Source organism: Molothrus ater, unplaced genomic scaffold, assembly GCF_012460135.2.
Source record: "Molothrus ater isolate BHLD 08-10-18 breed brown headed cowbird unplaced genomic scaffold, BPBGC_Mater_1.1 matUn_MA502, whole genome shotgun sequence".
NCBI lineage: Eukaryota > Metazoa > Chordata > Aves > Passeriformes > Icteridae > Molothrus > Molothrus ater.
Window position 1 is genome coordinate 50218 of NW_023416564.1, and position 16978 is coordinate 67195.

Here is a 16978-nt window from a genome sequence, read left to right on the forward strand (position 1 = left end):
AAACCCAGGAGCTGGTATAAACCAGCAGGAAAATAAAGGAACTGAAAGTACTGGAAAAAGAGAGAGCATTTTGCCAGATATACCCCAGGACAGCCCCCTTGGGGTAATGTTAAAATTGTGGGACAAATGTGAATCCAGGAGAGGGAAAAGTAAAGAGAAAATGATACAATATTGTATGGTAGAATGAACTAAAGAAATGATACGACCTGATAATTTATACTGGCCAATGTACAGGTCATCTGAAGGGTGGATCTGTAAGGTCTTGAATGCCTACGTAAATAAAAAGGACTCTATTAACCAAGAAGAAAGCAATTATGCTGCTTTATGGCATGGGTCCTGGCCTACTCCTCTGTATGCATGAAAAACCAAAAGGAAAAGAATCAGTGTGACCCCTTAGATAACCTCCCCCCCCTTATCTACCACAGCCAGCTGCACTGGCAGAGGTGCCTCATCCAGCACCTAACCTGGCACCCTTTGCACCCATTCCAGCACCCCCTGCACCACAAGCCCCGGTGGCTCCGCTCCCATTGCCACAAGCCCCGGTGGCTCCGCTCCCGGTCCTTGATTCACCACCAGCACACAGAGCAAGAAGCCAGGAGAAGACACGAGCAGAAAGCAGTGGGGATAGCAATAAAGAAGGGAAGGGGGGGCAGCTGTACCCATTGAGGGAAGTACCATTAGTAGGAAATCAAGGGAGACCAGTCATGGCGTATGTGTCAGCACCCCTGAACACCGGGGATGTAAGGGCTTTTAAAAAAGAAATGGGAAGGTTACTTGAAGATCCCCTGGGGATGTCTGAAAGCTTAGATCAGTTTCTAGGACCCAGTATTTACACCTGGACGGAGATTCAGTCAATTTTAAGTATTTTATTTACAGCAGAGGAGAGGCAGCTGATAAGACAGGCTGGCATGAGAATTTGGGATAGAGATCACCAGCAGGCACCTTTAGGAGAAATGAAATGGCCCCTGGCAGCCCCTAACTGGGACCATAACAATGACCAGGGCAGGCAGAATATGGTGGATCTCAGGAATATAATTATTCAGGGAATCCGAGAAGCAGTCCCCAGAGGGCAAAATATTAGCAAGGCCCTGAATGAATGTCAGGGGAAAGATGAGTCACCCATAGATTGGTTAGAAAGGATAAGGAAGAGTATACAAATGTATTCGGGATTAGATCCTGATACAGCAGTGGGGGAAGCATTAATCAAAACTCAGTTTGTGGCGAAGTCCTGGGAGGATATAAGAAGGAAACTGAAAAGTTAGATGGTTGGCAAGAGAGAAGTTTGCAAGATTAGTTAAGGGAAGCACAGAGAATTTATATTCGCAGAGATGAAGGCCAAAGCCAAAGCTAAGGTCTTTGTGGCTGCGGTAAAGGAAGTACAGAACGGTGGTGCATCAACAGGGAAGGCTAAAATCATGAGAAAAGTAACAGGTGAAGGTTCTAAAAAACCTACCTGCTTTTACTGTGGTAAGGAAGGACACGTTAAAAGGTTTTGCAAGAAACGGGAGGCAGATCAAAAACTGTTTGTAGAAGGTTGACGATGTCAGGGGCTCTATTTATTAGGGACCAGACCATTGCAAGAGCCCTTGATAAAATTAAGAATAGGTCCCGAAGGTGAAGAATTCACCTTTTTAGTTGATACAGGTGCTGAAAGATCAACCGTACAAAGATTACCAAAAGGATGCAAAATCAGCAGGAAAACAGCTCAAGTAATTGGAGCAAAAGGGGAGGCCTTTAAGGTTCCCATGATTGAACAAGTATTAATTGAAGCAAAGGGAAAAGTGGATATTAGTGATCTATTACTAGTTTCAGAAGCAGAATGCAATCTTTTGGGGAGAGACCTGATTCTTTCATTAAAAATTGGCATCCAACCCCAAAATGATCAACTAACGGTACAGCTGTACAAATTGACAGAGCAGGATGAGAGTAAAATATGTCCTGATGTCTGGTCCATTCCTGGGGAGATCGGTAAATTGGATATAGAGCCCTTAAAAATCACCATTGTAAACCCTGAGTTTCCTATAAGGGTGAGACAATACCCTATTCCACGAGATGGGAGGCGAGGGCTGAAGCCAGTGATTGAAGAACTCTTAAGGCAGGGCAAGTTAGAAGAATGTCTGTCACCCCACAATACTCCCATAATCCCCGTGAAGAAAAGTGACGGCAGCTCCTGTCTAGTCCAAGACCTAAGGGCTGTTAATCAACCAACAGCCACAAGGTTTCCTGTGGTAGCTAACCCCTATACATTACTAAGTCAGGTTTCCTCTGACTATACCTGGTATAGTGCAGTGGATTTGAAAGATGCCTTTTGGTCCTGTCCCTTAGAGGAGGGATGCAGAGACTATTTTGCCTTTGAGTGGCAAGATCCAGACACAGGGAGAAAACAACAATTAAGGTGGGAGGTACTTCCACAGGGTTTTACTGAATCCCCAAATCTTTTCAGGCAGGCTTTAGAAGGAATTTTACAGGATTTTGAAAGACCAGAAGGAACTAAACTAGTACAATATGTAGATGATCTATTAATTGCAGGAGAGAATCAGGAGCAAGTGAAAGAAGCAACAATCAGTCTGTTGAATTTCTTGGGAAAGAGAGGCCTAAAGCTTTCGAGGGCTAAGTTACAATTTGCTGAAGAGGAAGTGAAATATCTAGGTCACTGGCTGAGTAAAGGAACAAAGAAATTGGATCCTGAGAGAATATCGGGAATACTAAGTCTACCTTCACCTAATACCAAAAGGGAGGTGCGACAACTCTTAGGGTTATTGGGATGTTGTAGACAATGGATAGATGGATATAGTCAAAAGGTGAAATTTTTGTATGAAAAACTAACAGTCCATTGGTTCCAATGAAATGGAACCAGGAGGATGAAAAACAATTTAAGAATTTGAAAGATGCTCTAATTCAAGCCCCAGTACTCAGCCTACCTAACTTAGATAAACCTTTTCAATTATTTGTAAATACTGCTGAGCAAACTGCTTATGGAGTGCTCACCCAGGACTGGGGAGGAGACAAAAAGCCGGTGGGGTATTATTCAAAATTACTGGACCCTGTTAATCGGGGGAGGCCAATATGTTTACAAGCTATAGCAGCAACAGCCCTTCTGGTAGAGGAAGCAAAGAAAGTTACATTTGGAGCTCCCTTAGCAGTACATACCCCTCACAATGTCAGAAGCATATTGCATCAAAAAGCAGAGAAATAGCTCACTGGTAGCCGGATTTTAAAGTATGAAGCTATCTTGATACATTTCCCTGAACTGGAACTTAAGGTTACTCCGGCTAAGAACCCTGCTCAATTTCTCTATGGGGAGCCAGCTGAAGAGCTTGCTCATAACTGTGTGGAATTAATTGAATTACAAACAAAAGTGAGACCAGATTTAAATGAGACAGAGCTATCTAGTGGGGAAAAATATTTCATCGATGGCTCATCAAGGGTGATAGAAGGGAAAAGAAATTCAAGATACGCTATTGTAGAAGGAGAAAATCTGTCTGTAATAGAACAAGGAAAAATAAGTGCTAGCTGGTCAGCTCAGGCTTGTGAATTATTTGCTTTATACCAAGCTTTGGAACTTTTAAAAGATAAGGTGGGGACTATTTACACTGACTCAAAATATGCTTTTGGAATTGTACACACATTTGGAAAAATCTGGATGGAAAGAGGTTTGATAAACACTCAAGGGAAGAAACTGATCCATCAGGAGTTAATAATCAGAGTGCTTGAAGCCCTGAAAGGGCCTAAGAGAATAGCTGTAGTACATGTAAGAGGTCATCAACGAGGGCCAAGCTACTTAGCAAGAGGAAACAACACAGCTGACCAAGCTGCTAAGGATGCAGCCTGTAGATTAAAAGAAACTATCCAGCTGAACACTATAGCGGAAATTCAAGAGGAGCTGCCAAACAGTTATAGTACTCAAGAGGAGGAAGCTATAAAAAGATTAGAAGCTAAGAAAGAGCTGGGAAAATGGGTACTATCAGATGGGAGAGAGATTTTACCTAAAGCTTATGCTAGAAGGATTCTAATCCAGTGACACCAACGTACTCATTGGGAAACAAGAGCCTTATGTGATCATTTTTTAAAATATTATGGATGTATTGGAATTTTTGAAATAGTGAAACAAATAACACAGGGGTGTTTGACGTGTCAAAAGGTTAACAAAAAAGTTATGAGACAAGCTCCAACCGGTGGTAGAAAAATAGCCTACCGACCATTTGAAAGGGTTCAGGTGGATTATACTGAATTACCAAGGGTGGGCAGGTGGAAATACTTGTTAGTATTAGTAGATCAACTAACTCATTGGGTGGAGGCCTACCTGGTTGCCCGAGCCACAGCGAAGTTTGTGGTTAAAATATTGTTGGAACAAATCATTCCTCGATTTGGGGTTATCTGGGCCATTGATTCTGATCAAGGCTCCCACTTTACTTCCAGCATCATAAAAGGAGTAACACAAGCCATGGGGATTTCCTGGGAATATCACACCCCTTGGCACCCCCAGAGCTCTGGGAATGTGGAAAGAATGAACCAAACTATAAAACAGCAGTTAACAAAATTAATGATTGAGACCCAAATGTCATGGGTAAAATGTTTACCTTTAGCATTGCTTAATATAAGGACACTTCCAAATGCAGATACGGGACTTTCTGCATATGAGATGCTTTATGGAATGCCTTATTCCCAGGAAGTACCCCAAACATCAGTAGTCATAGCCAATATGACTATTCAAAAATACAACCAGAAGATGGGACAACATGTCCTAGAACTAAGGGAGAAAGGGGTAATTGCTCAATCAGCCCCTCTCGGATTTAGCATACATCAAATAAAACCAGGGGACTAGGTGCTGATTAAAATCTGGAAGGAAGAAAGTTTGTCTCCTAGGTGGGAAGGTCCATATTTAACTCTGCTGACCACTGATACAGCTGTCCCAACTGCGGAAAAAGGTTGGACCCACGCGTCGCGGGTCAAAGGACCAGTGGAACCATCGACAGAGACGGAACCACCGACAGAGACGCCTGCTGAGTCCCAGTGGAGAATTGCATCTACTCCCGGAGAACTGAAAATCAAGTTAAAAAGGGACTGATGTATGTCACAAAAACGCTCCTACCTTAAGCTGCAAAACCAATTGTACTCATGAGAGGTAGAATGTGCTACTCCAAACTGTGTTATCCATGGGGTTGTTTTAAGTGTATAGAGTGTGAAGAATTTTGGTATACAAACCTACCAAGGGGACAGATCCCTAATGCTCTCTGCTGTAATTGTATGAAAGAAATAGAGAAAGAAACTGATAAAACTTTGTAGGCTGCAGTAAGGAAAGGATATATTAAAACAGGAGATAAAGATTAGTGGAGAACCTGGGTACACGGAACAAGAGCAGGAATTGATTTGCAGGAAGTACCAAAGGCCAAACTAGAAAAAGTAGAGTGTGACAAGGGCAATTGGATACCGGACGAATATCAAATTAAAGCAAAAGAGTGGCAGGAAGCCAAGTATCACTGGAAGAGGGGGAGGCACATACACCAACCCTATTGTAGTCACACATTCCCCAAACTCAGGGGCCAATTGGCCTAAATTAAAAAGAATCGAGCCACAACCACGATAAATAGAGATCTGAAGGCTCATGAGGAAAAAGGCAAAAATGAAGAAAAAAATATCAGTGACTAAATCCCAAGGTATAAACTCTGCTACCGAGAAGATCTACATCTCGGCCCTTGGATGCAACCCAAGGGGCCTTGAGAGAGGTAGAGAGTTAAACCCCCTGAGGATTATTTTCACTGTATTGATCATGGCATCCCAGCCAATGGGCATTAATAGCCTCACTCCTGAACTCCACATAATCCACGAGCGAGCTGCAGGATCAGAGCCTATTGCTCCAGCTGTCTCTGACAAATGCAATCACACTGTCTGGACTGGGGGAAAAGTGGAATCAATGTTCATGGCACATTCCCATGTTAGTGAAGTGTGCTATGACCATAACCAATTAAAGATATGCACTATAGGTAGCAAATTATACTGAGTTGGAAAAAATTTAAAACATAGACTGAAGGTTTCTCCCAAAGATGGGCCTGTGTTAACCAACCTTCTCAAAGATGATGAAAAGAGACCAAAAAGAGAAAGCTTCCAAAGTTTTGGCCAGATTTGAAGCCAAGACACGAATGAGTAAGATAAATGAAAATTTATACAAGCAGAGGGGGGACTGTGAGATGCAAAGCTGTGTTTCGTGTCAGGTACAAACAGGCGATGTGTGTATTTGTGAATGCAAAATGTGTGGACCCCGACAATGGGAGAGCTCTGAATTCTAATAATAACTGAGGAAAATAATGCATGGAAAAAGGCCTTTGAACCTATCTTTTGTTTGCAATTAACCCTGGTTGATATAGGAGCATTAGAATTAAGGTGTTAAGGATGTTGCTTTTTGCTTGCATTTAATCCACAAAGAGCTCTGCAATAATAACCTTTTGAAGTATAATTTTAGAATATTACTTGTATCCTTGAAACTATAGCCTTGGAATATATATAAAGGAAATATGCTTATCTCACGCCTTATGGAAGCAGAGAAAAACAGCTTGAGAAAGGAAGATGAACATCACCTCAAGGATTTATGGTTTCGACCAAAGGGAAGCTGGACATCACTGTTGTTAGATTTATATTCTCTGCAATTAAAAGGTGGACCCACATCTGGGGAGCTGGACTCCACCAGATGGGATTCGTCTTTCTTCTTTCGGAAACTGAAAGAAGAAAGACGATCCTGCCACCATCTGGGATCCTCCTTTTGAGATACATCCTGAGAAACTAAGATCACAATAGTGTATAGAATTCTTATGGAATAATTTGGAATAAAAATTGATGATGAGTAAAAATTTGGAAATAGAAACTGCTGAAAAAACTGATGAGTACCCCTACAAATACCTGTAAGCCTCAACTATTGGTGTGCAGTTGGAGGGAAAACTTCCCCCACTGCACCCAGCGCTGTATTGCTCATACTTTACCATATTAAAGAAGAAATTGATTGCTGCTTGAATATTGGCCTAGTCAAGCTTCTTTTTCATAACAGAAACTAATAATATTTGTAGTAGTTTTTGTGCCATATTTATAATCTTTTTCTCCGATAGTGTCAAGGCGGGGGGCACTTTGGGGGCCGTGGAGACATTTCTGGGGAACATTTGGGGCAGTTTTGGGTCTGGGGACGGAATTCAGAGAGAACTTGAGGGTCTGGAGGACACTTGGGGGAGCCGGGTGGGCACTTGGACGGGGCACTCAGGGATTCTGAGGGACAGTTCGGGGTCCGGGGCACCTCAAGGGGGTCCAGGGGGGGCCCTTGGAGGTCAGGGAGAGGAATTTGGGGGCCTTCCTGGTCCGGGCGGGCCCTTGAGGGGCTCGAACGGGGCTCTCTGGGGCGCGGGGGGATGATGGGAGTTGTAGGCGCGAGTGTCATACGGTTAACGGGGCCGCGGAGCATCACGGGAGTTTGAGGCGCAGCTGCAATGGCTCTCGGAGGGGCGCGGGACATGACGGGAGATGAAATCCCGGCTGGATACCGCTTTCCTGCGCCGCGGAGCATCATGGGACCTGTAGTCCCGGAAGTGGTTGGAACGCGACGTTTGGGAGTCCGGGAAGGCTCTTGGGGGACACTTTTACGTCCGAGCCGCGACTTGAGGTCCTCGGGGGAAACGAAAACGGTTCGGGAGCCCTAGAGGGGAGCTCAGGGAGATCGAACCGGGCTCTTTAGGGGGCGAGGCAGGGCAGGAGTTTTAGGCTCGGGACTGTGTTCTGAGGGGCTCTGGGGCGGCGGGGGATGAGGGGAGATGAATTCCCAGAAGTGGCTGTACCGGGCATCTGTGGGGTAGGCAGCACTCAGGGGGTGCGGGGACGCTTTTGAGGTGTCCCGAAAGGGCGCTGAGGGGGCACTGAGGGATCCTGGAGGGTCTGGGGGACACTTATGGGACAGATGTGGGGGGGATCCCGGGGTTCTGTGGAGCGCGGGGCGTGCACGGGTATTGTAGTCCCGGCTGCAATGGGGCTGTATCCGGCCGCGGGGCATGATGGGAGTTGTAGGCAAAAGAAAAGATGGCGCCCATCTACTCACCGCCCCCAGACCCAGATCACTGGTGTTGATTGGCTGTGGTCGGTGATGGGCGGGGGCCTCGGCAAATGGGATGCGGTGGAGGTGGGAACAGCCAAATCACCCTCCTCCAGTCCCTCCCAGTACAGCCCAGTTCCCAGTTCCCAGTACAGACCTGCATAAGCCCAGTAAAGCCCAGTTCATCCCAAGTAGAACCCAGTTCAAACACAGTGCTCCTCCAATCCCTCCCAGTACAGCCCAGTCCCTCCCAATACACCCGAGTTCATTCCCAGTCATCCCAGTTCCTCCCAATGTCATCTGCGGTATGTCCCAGTGTGCCCAGTCTTCTCTGCAATCGCCCCAGTGTCCCCAGTTTGTCCCAGTATCCCCCAGTGTCACTCCAAATATGTCCAGGGACTCCCAAAGCGTTCCCAGTGTTCCCAGTATGTCCCAGTCCTCCCCAGTGTTTCCAAGGACAGTTTAATTTCTCACGGTGGCTGTGGCAGCCAAACCCACCAGTGGGGTCAGTGCAGTGCCCTTGGCCACAGCCCCTTGCAGTGGCCCAGTGCAGCTTGGGCTGATGATCCACCCTCACAGCTGGCCCAGGGCAGCTCTGCAGTGGCTTTGGTGGCCCCTTGGGCTGGCACACACCTGAGCAGTGTGTCTGTTTGCAGTGGGGAAACTCAGGAGTTTCAGATTGCTTCAAAAAACCCCAAAAAGTGAAAACCCCTCTTAGGCTGAGTGCAGCCAGCTCTCCAGGCACAGCAGGTCCCAGGGGAGTGAGGACAGACAGGATGGGGCTGGGCAATGTGGAGCAAGGATGTCCACACTGGGTCAGAGCTCCAGGCACAGCTTCTGTGAGCAGGCCAGAGCTGCTGAGGAGAGACCCTGGGTCAATATCAATCACAGAATGCTGAAACTACCTCTGGTCTAAAGAGAAATAAAATAAAATACACCCTTTAAAACAGGAATGTGTATTTCTGACAAGTTCTTTGAAATCATTCTCCATTGCTGGACCAGGAAAATTAATGACCCTCTCAGGGCTTTGATGTTGTTTACATCAGACTCAGTCCCTGAGATACTGTTTAAAAAACATCTCAAGAACTCAAAGGTAAATTTTGACTCTGAAGTTTCTTGAAGTTTTAATGGGTCCCACTGAGGAACACGACTGAGCAAGTGTCCCCAGGTTCCATTTAGAGCAGAACACTGCAGGCAGTGATGACAGCTGGGGACAAAGAAGGCCAAGGTGTCTCTGGTGCTGAGCAAAGCTGGATGTGTTTGAGGAATGCCAAGGGCCAAGGCCTGAGCCCCAGGGCCTGGCCAGGCAGATCCTGTCCCTCCCTCCTTGCTCAGGGCTCTTGCCGGGATGGGCACTGGCATGTGGGGATGTGCAATGCCAAGGGCAGGAGCATGGGGCGGCCCCTGCCAGGCTGCTGAGCAGGGACAAGGAGGCCATGAGGCCCCAGGCCTGCAAGGGTCACTTGTCTCCTGCTCCTGCCTCAGGCCCAGGCCCAGCAGCCATGGCCAAAGTGCTGCCCAAGTTGGCTCTGGCAGGGCTGTCTTGCAGCTGCTGCCCATGCCTGTGCCCTGTGCAGCCCAGGCTGTCCTACGGTGTCCCTGCCCTGCGCCTCTGTCCCTGCAGGCTGTCGGCATCCCCAGCTGCCCCACCTGGCTGGGCCCATCCTTTGCTGACAGCTCTGCCTCCTGCCTGCCTCTGCCTGCCCACACAAAGCCTGGGGCTGATACCAAAAGGGTTCATTCCATTTTACCCTGCCTGGGAACTTTCAGCACAGGAACAAGGCATGCAGGGGCTGCTTTCCCTGCAAGGATGGTTGGAATAGAAGAAGAAGACATCTGGCTCAAGGGTGCAGGGATAGAGAAAACAAGGAGTGAATCTGGGAACTTGGGGTGGGTTTTATGGAAATGGGTAAATTGTAATTGGCATTTAGTGACTGTGTATTAGCAACACACTGGTAGAATTACATGTCCACATAAGGTTAGGAGTTATTCCCTGTTGGACCTCAGGTCTGAATAAATGATGCCTTCTCAAACACCGAAGAAGTGTTATGGAGCCTTATTCTGAACCAAGGAGACCATTTGGACACTGTGGGGCCTCATGGAACCACCTGGCACTGTGACACAGCGGGGCCACACGGAGCCAAGGGGCCACTGGGACACTGAGGAACCTCATGGAACCAAAGGTCCATTGTTACACTGTGGGGCCCTGTGGAACCAATGGGACCATGGTGACACCGTGGTGCTCCATGGAACCAAGGGGCCATTCTGATTCTGCTTTGCCTCATGGAGCCTAGGGGCCACCATGACACTGCAGGGCCTCGTGGAACTAAGGCAGCCTTGTGATACTGCGGGGGCCTTGGAACCAAGGGTCCATTGTGACACTGCAGGGCCTCATGGAACCATGGAGAACATTCTGACCCTTCAGAACCCATTGGAACCAAGGGGTCATTGTGACACTGCAGAGCCTCATGGAATCAATGGGGCCAAAGTGACACTGTGGGGCTCCATGGTACCAAGGGGCCATTCTGACACTGTGGAACCAAGGAGACCATTGCTCTGCTATGGGACATCATGGAACCAAGGGGGCCATTGTGACACAGCAAAGCCTCATGGAAGCAAGGACACGACAGTGACACTGTGGGGCTCCATGGGACCAAGGGGGCATTCTTAAAGTGCAGAACTAAGGAGACCACTGTGACAGTATGGGGCATCATGGAACCACAGGTCCATTGTGACACAGCATGGCTGCATGAAACCATGGAGGCCATTTTCACACTTTGAGGCCTTGTGAAACCAAAGGGCCATTGTGGCACTTTGTGTCTCCATGGAAGCAAGGAGTCCATTGTGACACTATGAGGCCCTGCTGGGCCAAAGGGCAATTGTGGCACTGTGTGGCACCATGGAACCAAGGGACCATTGTGACCCTACAGGGCCACATGGAACTAAGGATTCATGGAACAATGTGGGACTCATGGAACCAAAGGTCCATTGTGAGGTTGTGACACCCCATGAAATACAAGACACCATTTTGACATGGCAGGGTCTCATTGAACAAGGGTCCATTGTGATACAGCGGTACCAAGGGGAGCACTGTGACACTGCTGGGCCTCATGGAAGCAAGGGGGGACAATTGTGATGCTACAGGGCCCAATGGAAGCAAGGGGCCAGTGTGACACAGCTGGGCCTCATGCAGCCAAGGGGCCACTGGGATCCTGAGGAGCTCAAAAGAACCAAGAGGCCATTGTGACACTCTGCAGCCTCATGAAACCAAGGAGGCCATTGTGCCAATTTGCAGCTCCATGGAACCAAGGAAATCGTTTTGACACTGCAAGGCCTCATGGAAGCAAGGGACCATTGTGACACTGCAGAGCCCAATGGAAGCAAGAGGCCTGTGTGACACAGCGGAGCCTCATGTAGCCAAGGATCTAATGTGACACCAGCATTTTGAAACTGTGGGGCCCTGTGGATCCAAGGGAACAGGGAACAGGTCTGGTTGGCTTGGCCTGACTGGCTGAACTGCCCTTGGCATGTTGAGGGTCTGTTACCCATGTGCCCCTGAAACACTGGGGCTCTGGGCTTTCCTTCCTGTGGGAACGAACTGGCCTTCTCCTCCAGGTGCTCATGTCTAAAATCATGATTCTGTCTCCAAAATTCCGTAAATCTGAAATTCAGAATCCAAGATATTTATTTGGTTGCTCCTAGATGAAATCTGCCAGAACAGACAGCTCAGGCTGGCCTTGGCCTCTGGTGGCTGCTGTTGATCAGCCCCTGAAACACTGGGGCTCTGTGCTTTCCTTCATGTGGAGATCATGGTAACGAAAAAAAATTAGGGCATCAAGGAACCAAGGGGCCATTGTGACACTGTGGGGACCCCATGGAATCAAGGCAATCATTGTGGCACTGTTGGGCTGCATGGTTCCAAGGGGCCAGTGTGAAACAGCACTATGGAAAAGAACCACGCACCTTTCCAGGTGCCCACAGCCAAAATTGATACTCCCCCTGAAAAATTCCCTATATGCAAGATTCTCCCAGAGAAAAGCTGCCAGGACAGAGAGCTCTGGCTGGCCTTGGCTTCTGGTGGTCACCTCTCATCTCAAGGAAGCCCTGAGGAAAGTATTTCAACAGCTTTGACCACTGGAACATCTGTGAGTCTCTCCTCCTCTGAAAAATTCAGATGCTCTTCTGATCATTTGTGTCTTTTTTTCCTCATTGTGTATTATGCATGAAATAATATTTTCAGTTACATAATATTATTCTTCTCACTCTATCAGTGTTATCTGACACAAAACACCTCCTCTACATATGGATCCAGGTCACCTGTACAAGCAAACACAAGAAAGAATGCAGCAGGAATGATTTGTCTCTGCTCCCATCTGTCCCATCTCCTCTGGAGCTGGAGGTGCAGCCCCAGCACTGGGCAGGGCTCAGGGGCTCACAAGCTCAGCTCCCACCCAGAGAACTTGCAGAGCCTGGGCTGCTCTTCTTGGCCCCTGCACGCTCAGCCAGGCTGAGATGGACACTGATGGTTTCTGGGCCAGGCTCTCTGAGCCCAGCCCAGCTCCCTGCAAGCTCTGCCAGCTGCCCTGAGCTCTGGGCAGTACCAAGGGCCTTTCTGAGCCCAGCCCAGCCCAGCCGGCTCTGGCCCCACAGCTCTGCTCAGGCCAGGCTGCTCTGGGCACTGCCCCACGGCCTCAGCCCCTGCCAAGGGCACAGCAGCAGCTGCAGCTGCCACAGGACTCAGCCCCACCATGGGGGAAGGTGCCTGGCCAAGGGAAAGGAGGCTCCCTGGCTGCCCTGCTCTCCTCTGCAGGAGATGCTGAGAGCTCTGCAGCCCCTGCTGCCATCCCATCTGCCCAGGGCAGCACCAGAGCCCCGGCCTTGGGGCCCTCAAGAGCTGCTCCTGCTCCAGGCCCAGGGCCCATCCCAAAGCTGGGGCAGCCACAAAGCTGTGCCCATTTCTGTTCATTCCTGCTGTGATAAGGATAGCACAAAATTTTTTACAAAGTGGTTGCATATTCATTTTTTTCACCCTAATACAATGTGAGACTCCCTTCTTACACAATTTCTCTGGGTCACACAAGCAGCAGGGATAATTAAGTTGAAGGGGGTGGATAAGAGCATTTCTTTTAAAATAACAGAATCAGAAGCAGAAAAAAAATTAAAATATACTTAAGGGCAGACTTGGCCTCTCATGATATGCACTGAGAGCTGCTGACAGAGGAAAGCAGGCCTTCTGTGGCTTCTTCTGGTGGGTTACCTCTGCTGGAGTCCATGTGCCTACCAAGCCACTCTAGCACTCCCCTCATTGGCTGGACAGGGGAGAGAAAATATTATGGGACACAAATCGTAGACTGAGATAAGGCAGTTTTCTAGAGCAAAAGGGGAAGTTTTTACATGCACCAGCAATAAGGAAAAACCCCAATAATTTTATTCTCTTCTTCTGTCAGCAAGTGATGTTCAGCCACTTCCCAGGAAGCAGAACTTCAGCAGGTGGAGTTGTTGATCAAGAAGGCAAACACTGTAAATTGAAAATGCCCCCTATTCTTCCTCCTGCCTTAGCTTTTATACCAGAACCAGTATCATACAGTCTGGAATATCTGTTTGGTCAATTTGGGTCTCTGGCTTGCTGTCCTTTCCCAGGATTTGACCGACTTACAGCCCCTTGATGGAGAGAGAGTGCTGAGAAACAGCAGGAGCCAAACCAGGGGTGTGTTTCCAGCTCCTTTGTGGCTCCCAATGCAAAGCACTGTGCGGGCTCTTATGGGACAATGAAAAGGCTGAAAAGCATCCAGTCACAGCTTTCCTGAGAGATTCCTTGAGCTGCTGGTTCCTCAGGCTGTAAATGAGGGGGTTCAGGGCTGGAGGCACCACCGAGTACAGAATTGACACTGCCAGATCCAGGGATGGGGAGGAGATGGAGGGGGGCTTCAGGTGAGCAAATGTGTCAGTGCTGAGGAACAGGGAGAGCACGGCCAGGTGAGGGAGGCAGGTGGAAAAGGCTTTGTGCCATCCCTGCTCAGAGGGGATCCTCAGCACAGCCCTGAAGATCTGCACATAGGAGAAAACCATGAACACAAAACAACTAAAACCTAAACAGAAAGTGACGACAAGAAGCCCAACTTCCCTTAAGCTGGAGTGTGAGCAGGAGAGCTTGAGGATGTGTGGGATTTCACAGAAGAACTGGCCCAGCGCATTGCCATGGCACAGGGGCAGGGAAAATGCATTGGCTGTGTGCAGCAAAGCATTGAGAAAGGCACTGGCCCAGGCAGCTGCTGCCATGTGGGCACAAGCTCTGCTGCCCAGGAGGGTCCCGTAGTGCAGGGGTTTGCAGATGGACACGTAGCGGTCGTAGCACATGATGGTGAGAAATGCAAATTCTGCTGCAATGAAAAAGGCAAAGAAAAATACCTGCGCAGCACATGCTGAGTAGGAGATGGTGCTGGTGTCCCAGAGGGAATTGTGCATGGCTTTGGGGACAGTGGTGCAGATGGAGCCCAGGTCGCTGAGGGCCAGGTTGAGCAGGAAGAAGAACATGGGCGTGTGCAGGTGGTGGTCACAGGCTACGGCGCTGATGATGAGGCCGTTGCCCAGGAGGGCAGCCAGGGAGATGCCCAGCAAGAGGCAGAAGTGCAGGAGCTGCAGCTGCGGCGTGTCTGCCAATGCCAGCAGGAGGAAGTGGCTGATGGAGCTGCTGTTGGACATTTCTTCATTCTGGACATTGTGAGCTGTTCAAAGACAACATTGACAATTTGGACAAAGTACCTTGAGTACCTTGAGTCAATCCTATGCTATTTTATTACACAAGCAATGAAAATTGCTTCTCTTTATTAGGAAAATTTCATTTACCTTTTTTTTTTTTTTTTTTTTTTTTTTTTTTTTTTTTTTTTTTGAGTGTAGGTTTGGACAGCTAAGTAACTCTGTTTTTTTTAGAACGGACAGAAGTCCTGTCCTGAGCAATGCTCTCAGGCTGAATACTGGGGAGCCGGGAGCCCAGAGGGAAAACAGGGCTCCCCGTGCCCCACTGCAGTCAGGCCTGCTGGTCCCACAAAGGTGCCCTTTGCTTATTTCACCTTCCTCTAGTACAGGATGGACAAATTTAAAAGTGCATTTAAAAAGAAACGTGGCCTTTTTGAAGACTCCAGTTCCAAAATCAAGCTCTCCAACTCTTCTCTCTTTCCCTGTGCAGCTGGACAAGATGGAATACCAAGGGTTGGTCTGGCCCTCTGCTGCCTGGAGTTGTGCCTGCTGGGAGCTGTTTCTCGCTACCCAAGCCTTGTCCCAGCCAGTGCTGCCAGAGCCCAGCCCAGCCCTGGGGGCTCAGCTCTGCCCTGCAGACCCCTCCCAGCACAGGGCACTGCCCAGGGGCATCTCCCTGGCAGCAGGGCCTTAAGGGCAGGCCAGACAAACAGAGATGCTGCAAGCCAAGGTGCTGCTGCTGCTGTCTGTAGGGAGAGGAGGCTGAGGAGGCACTTTCTGAGGGAGATCTGAGGCCCATCTGCTGATGCCCAGGCTGACAGTGCAGGAGGCTCAGTGACACAGCCAAAGCTGGCAGCCCCTTTCCCTTCCCTTTAGGAGAAAGCTGAGAGCAGCCCTGGCCATGCAGCACCATCTCCAGAGCAGGAGGAATCTGCCCTGATGGGGGTGGCTCCTTGCACCTGGAACTTCTCCCCTGCAGCGTCCATGGGGAGCTGCCAGGCAGGCTGAGAGCTGCCCCTGGCAGGTGGCACATGCCCTGGGCTGGCCAAGAGCCCTGAGGGCTGCAGGAGCTGCTCTGCAGGACAGCCCTGGGCAGCCCTGGCTGCAGCCCCAGCTTCAGCCCCTGCAGCCATCCCTGGCAGCAGGAGCCGTCCTGCCCTGTCCCTCTGACGGTGCCCAGGGCAGCCCCGCTCTGCAGCACATCCTCCTCCTCCTCCTCCTCCTCCTGCTCCTCCTGTGCCACAGAGAAACTGGGAGAGTCCTCCTGACACATCCCCCAGGCTCTGGGGTGTGCTGGCTTCAGGAGATCCCTCCAGGAGCACAGGGGACATTGCCCTGCACGCACACACTCACCATGCACAGGGCTGTGAAGATCTTTCCCCAGGTGAAGTCTCAGCTCAATGTCTTCCCAATCCTGATTGCCTTCAGCCTGTCTCTGCCTGGCTCCTGTGCCCTCAGTGCCTGCAGGCAGAGCCCTCAGCCCTGCTGGGCTGGGAGAGGAGCTGGCCCTGGGAAGAGCTGTTCCTTTAAAGCTCAGCAGCACAGACAGAGCACAAGGACTTTAATGAGCCTCTTGGGGATTTGGTGTTGTTTACATCAGACTCAGTCCCTGAGAGAGTGTTCAAAAAACTTCTCAAGAACTCAAAGTAAAATTTAGACTCCAAAGTTTCTGAAGTTTTAATGGGTCCCACTTGAGAGACACAACTGAGCAAGTGTCCCCAGGTTCCAGTTAGAGCAGAACCCTGGAGGCAGTGATGACAGCTGGGGACAAACAAGGCCAAGGTGTCTCTGGTGCTGAGCAAAGCTGGATGTGTTTGAGGAATGCCAAGGGCCAAGGCCTGAGCCCCAGGGCCTGGCCAGGCAGATCCTGTCCCTCCCTCCTTGCTCAGGGCTCTTGCCGGGATGGGCACTGGCATGTGGGGATGTGCAATGCCAAGGGCAGGAGCATGGGGCAGCCCCTGCCCGGCTGCTGAGCAGGGACAAGGAGGCCATGAGGCCCCAGGCCTGCAAGGGTCACTTGTCTCCTGCTCCTGCCTCAGGCCCAGGCCCAGCAGCCATGGCCAAAGTGCTGCCCAGGTTGGCTCTGGCAGGGCTGTCATGCAGCTGCTGCCCATGCCTGTGCCCTGTGCAGCCCAGGCTGTCCTACGGTGTCCCTGCCCTGCACCTCTGTCCCTGCAGGCTCTGGGAACAGTTCCCCCTGTATTTTTTTGGACACAC

The 16978-nt window shown here is 49.6% G+C and overlaps 1 protein-coding gene across 1 annotated transcript; it reads right to left on the reverse strand.

Annotated features, from left to right (window-relative positions):
• Positions 1–13717: 13717 nt before the first annotated feature.
• Positions 13718–16254, reverse strand: LOC118700980 (olfactory receptor 14J1-like). The gene is made up of 2 exons (XM_054518243.1): positions 16115–16254; positions 13718–14790 (listed from the first exon to the last, which is right to left on the reverse strand). The coding sequence occupies exon 2, from the start codon at positions 14765–14767 to the stop codon at positions 13718–13720; it is 1050 nt and encodes a 349-aa protein (XP_054374218.1). The 5' UTR covers positions 14768–14790; positions 16115–16254.
• Positions 16255–16978: the final 724 nt, after the last annotated feature.

Bases quoted from the DNA above. Each gene is read 5' to 3' on its own strand.
- LOC118700980 (XM_054518243.1), bottom strand. From the start codon at position 14,767: ATGTCCAACAGCAGCTCCATCAGCCACTTCCTCCTGCTGGCATTGGCA.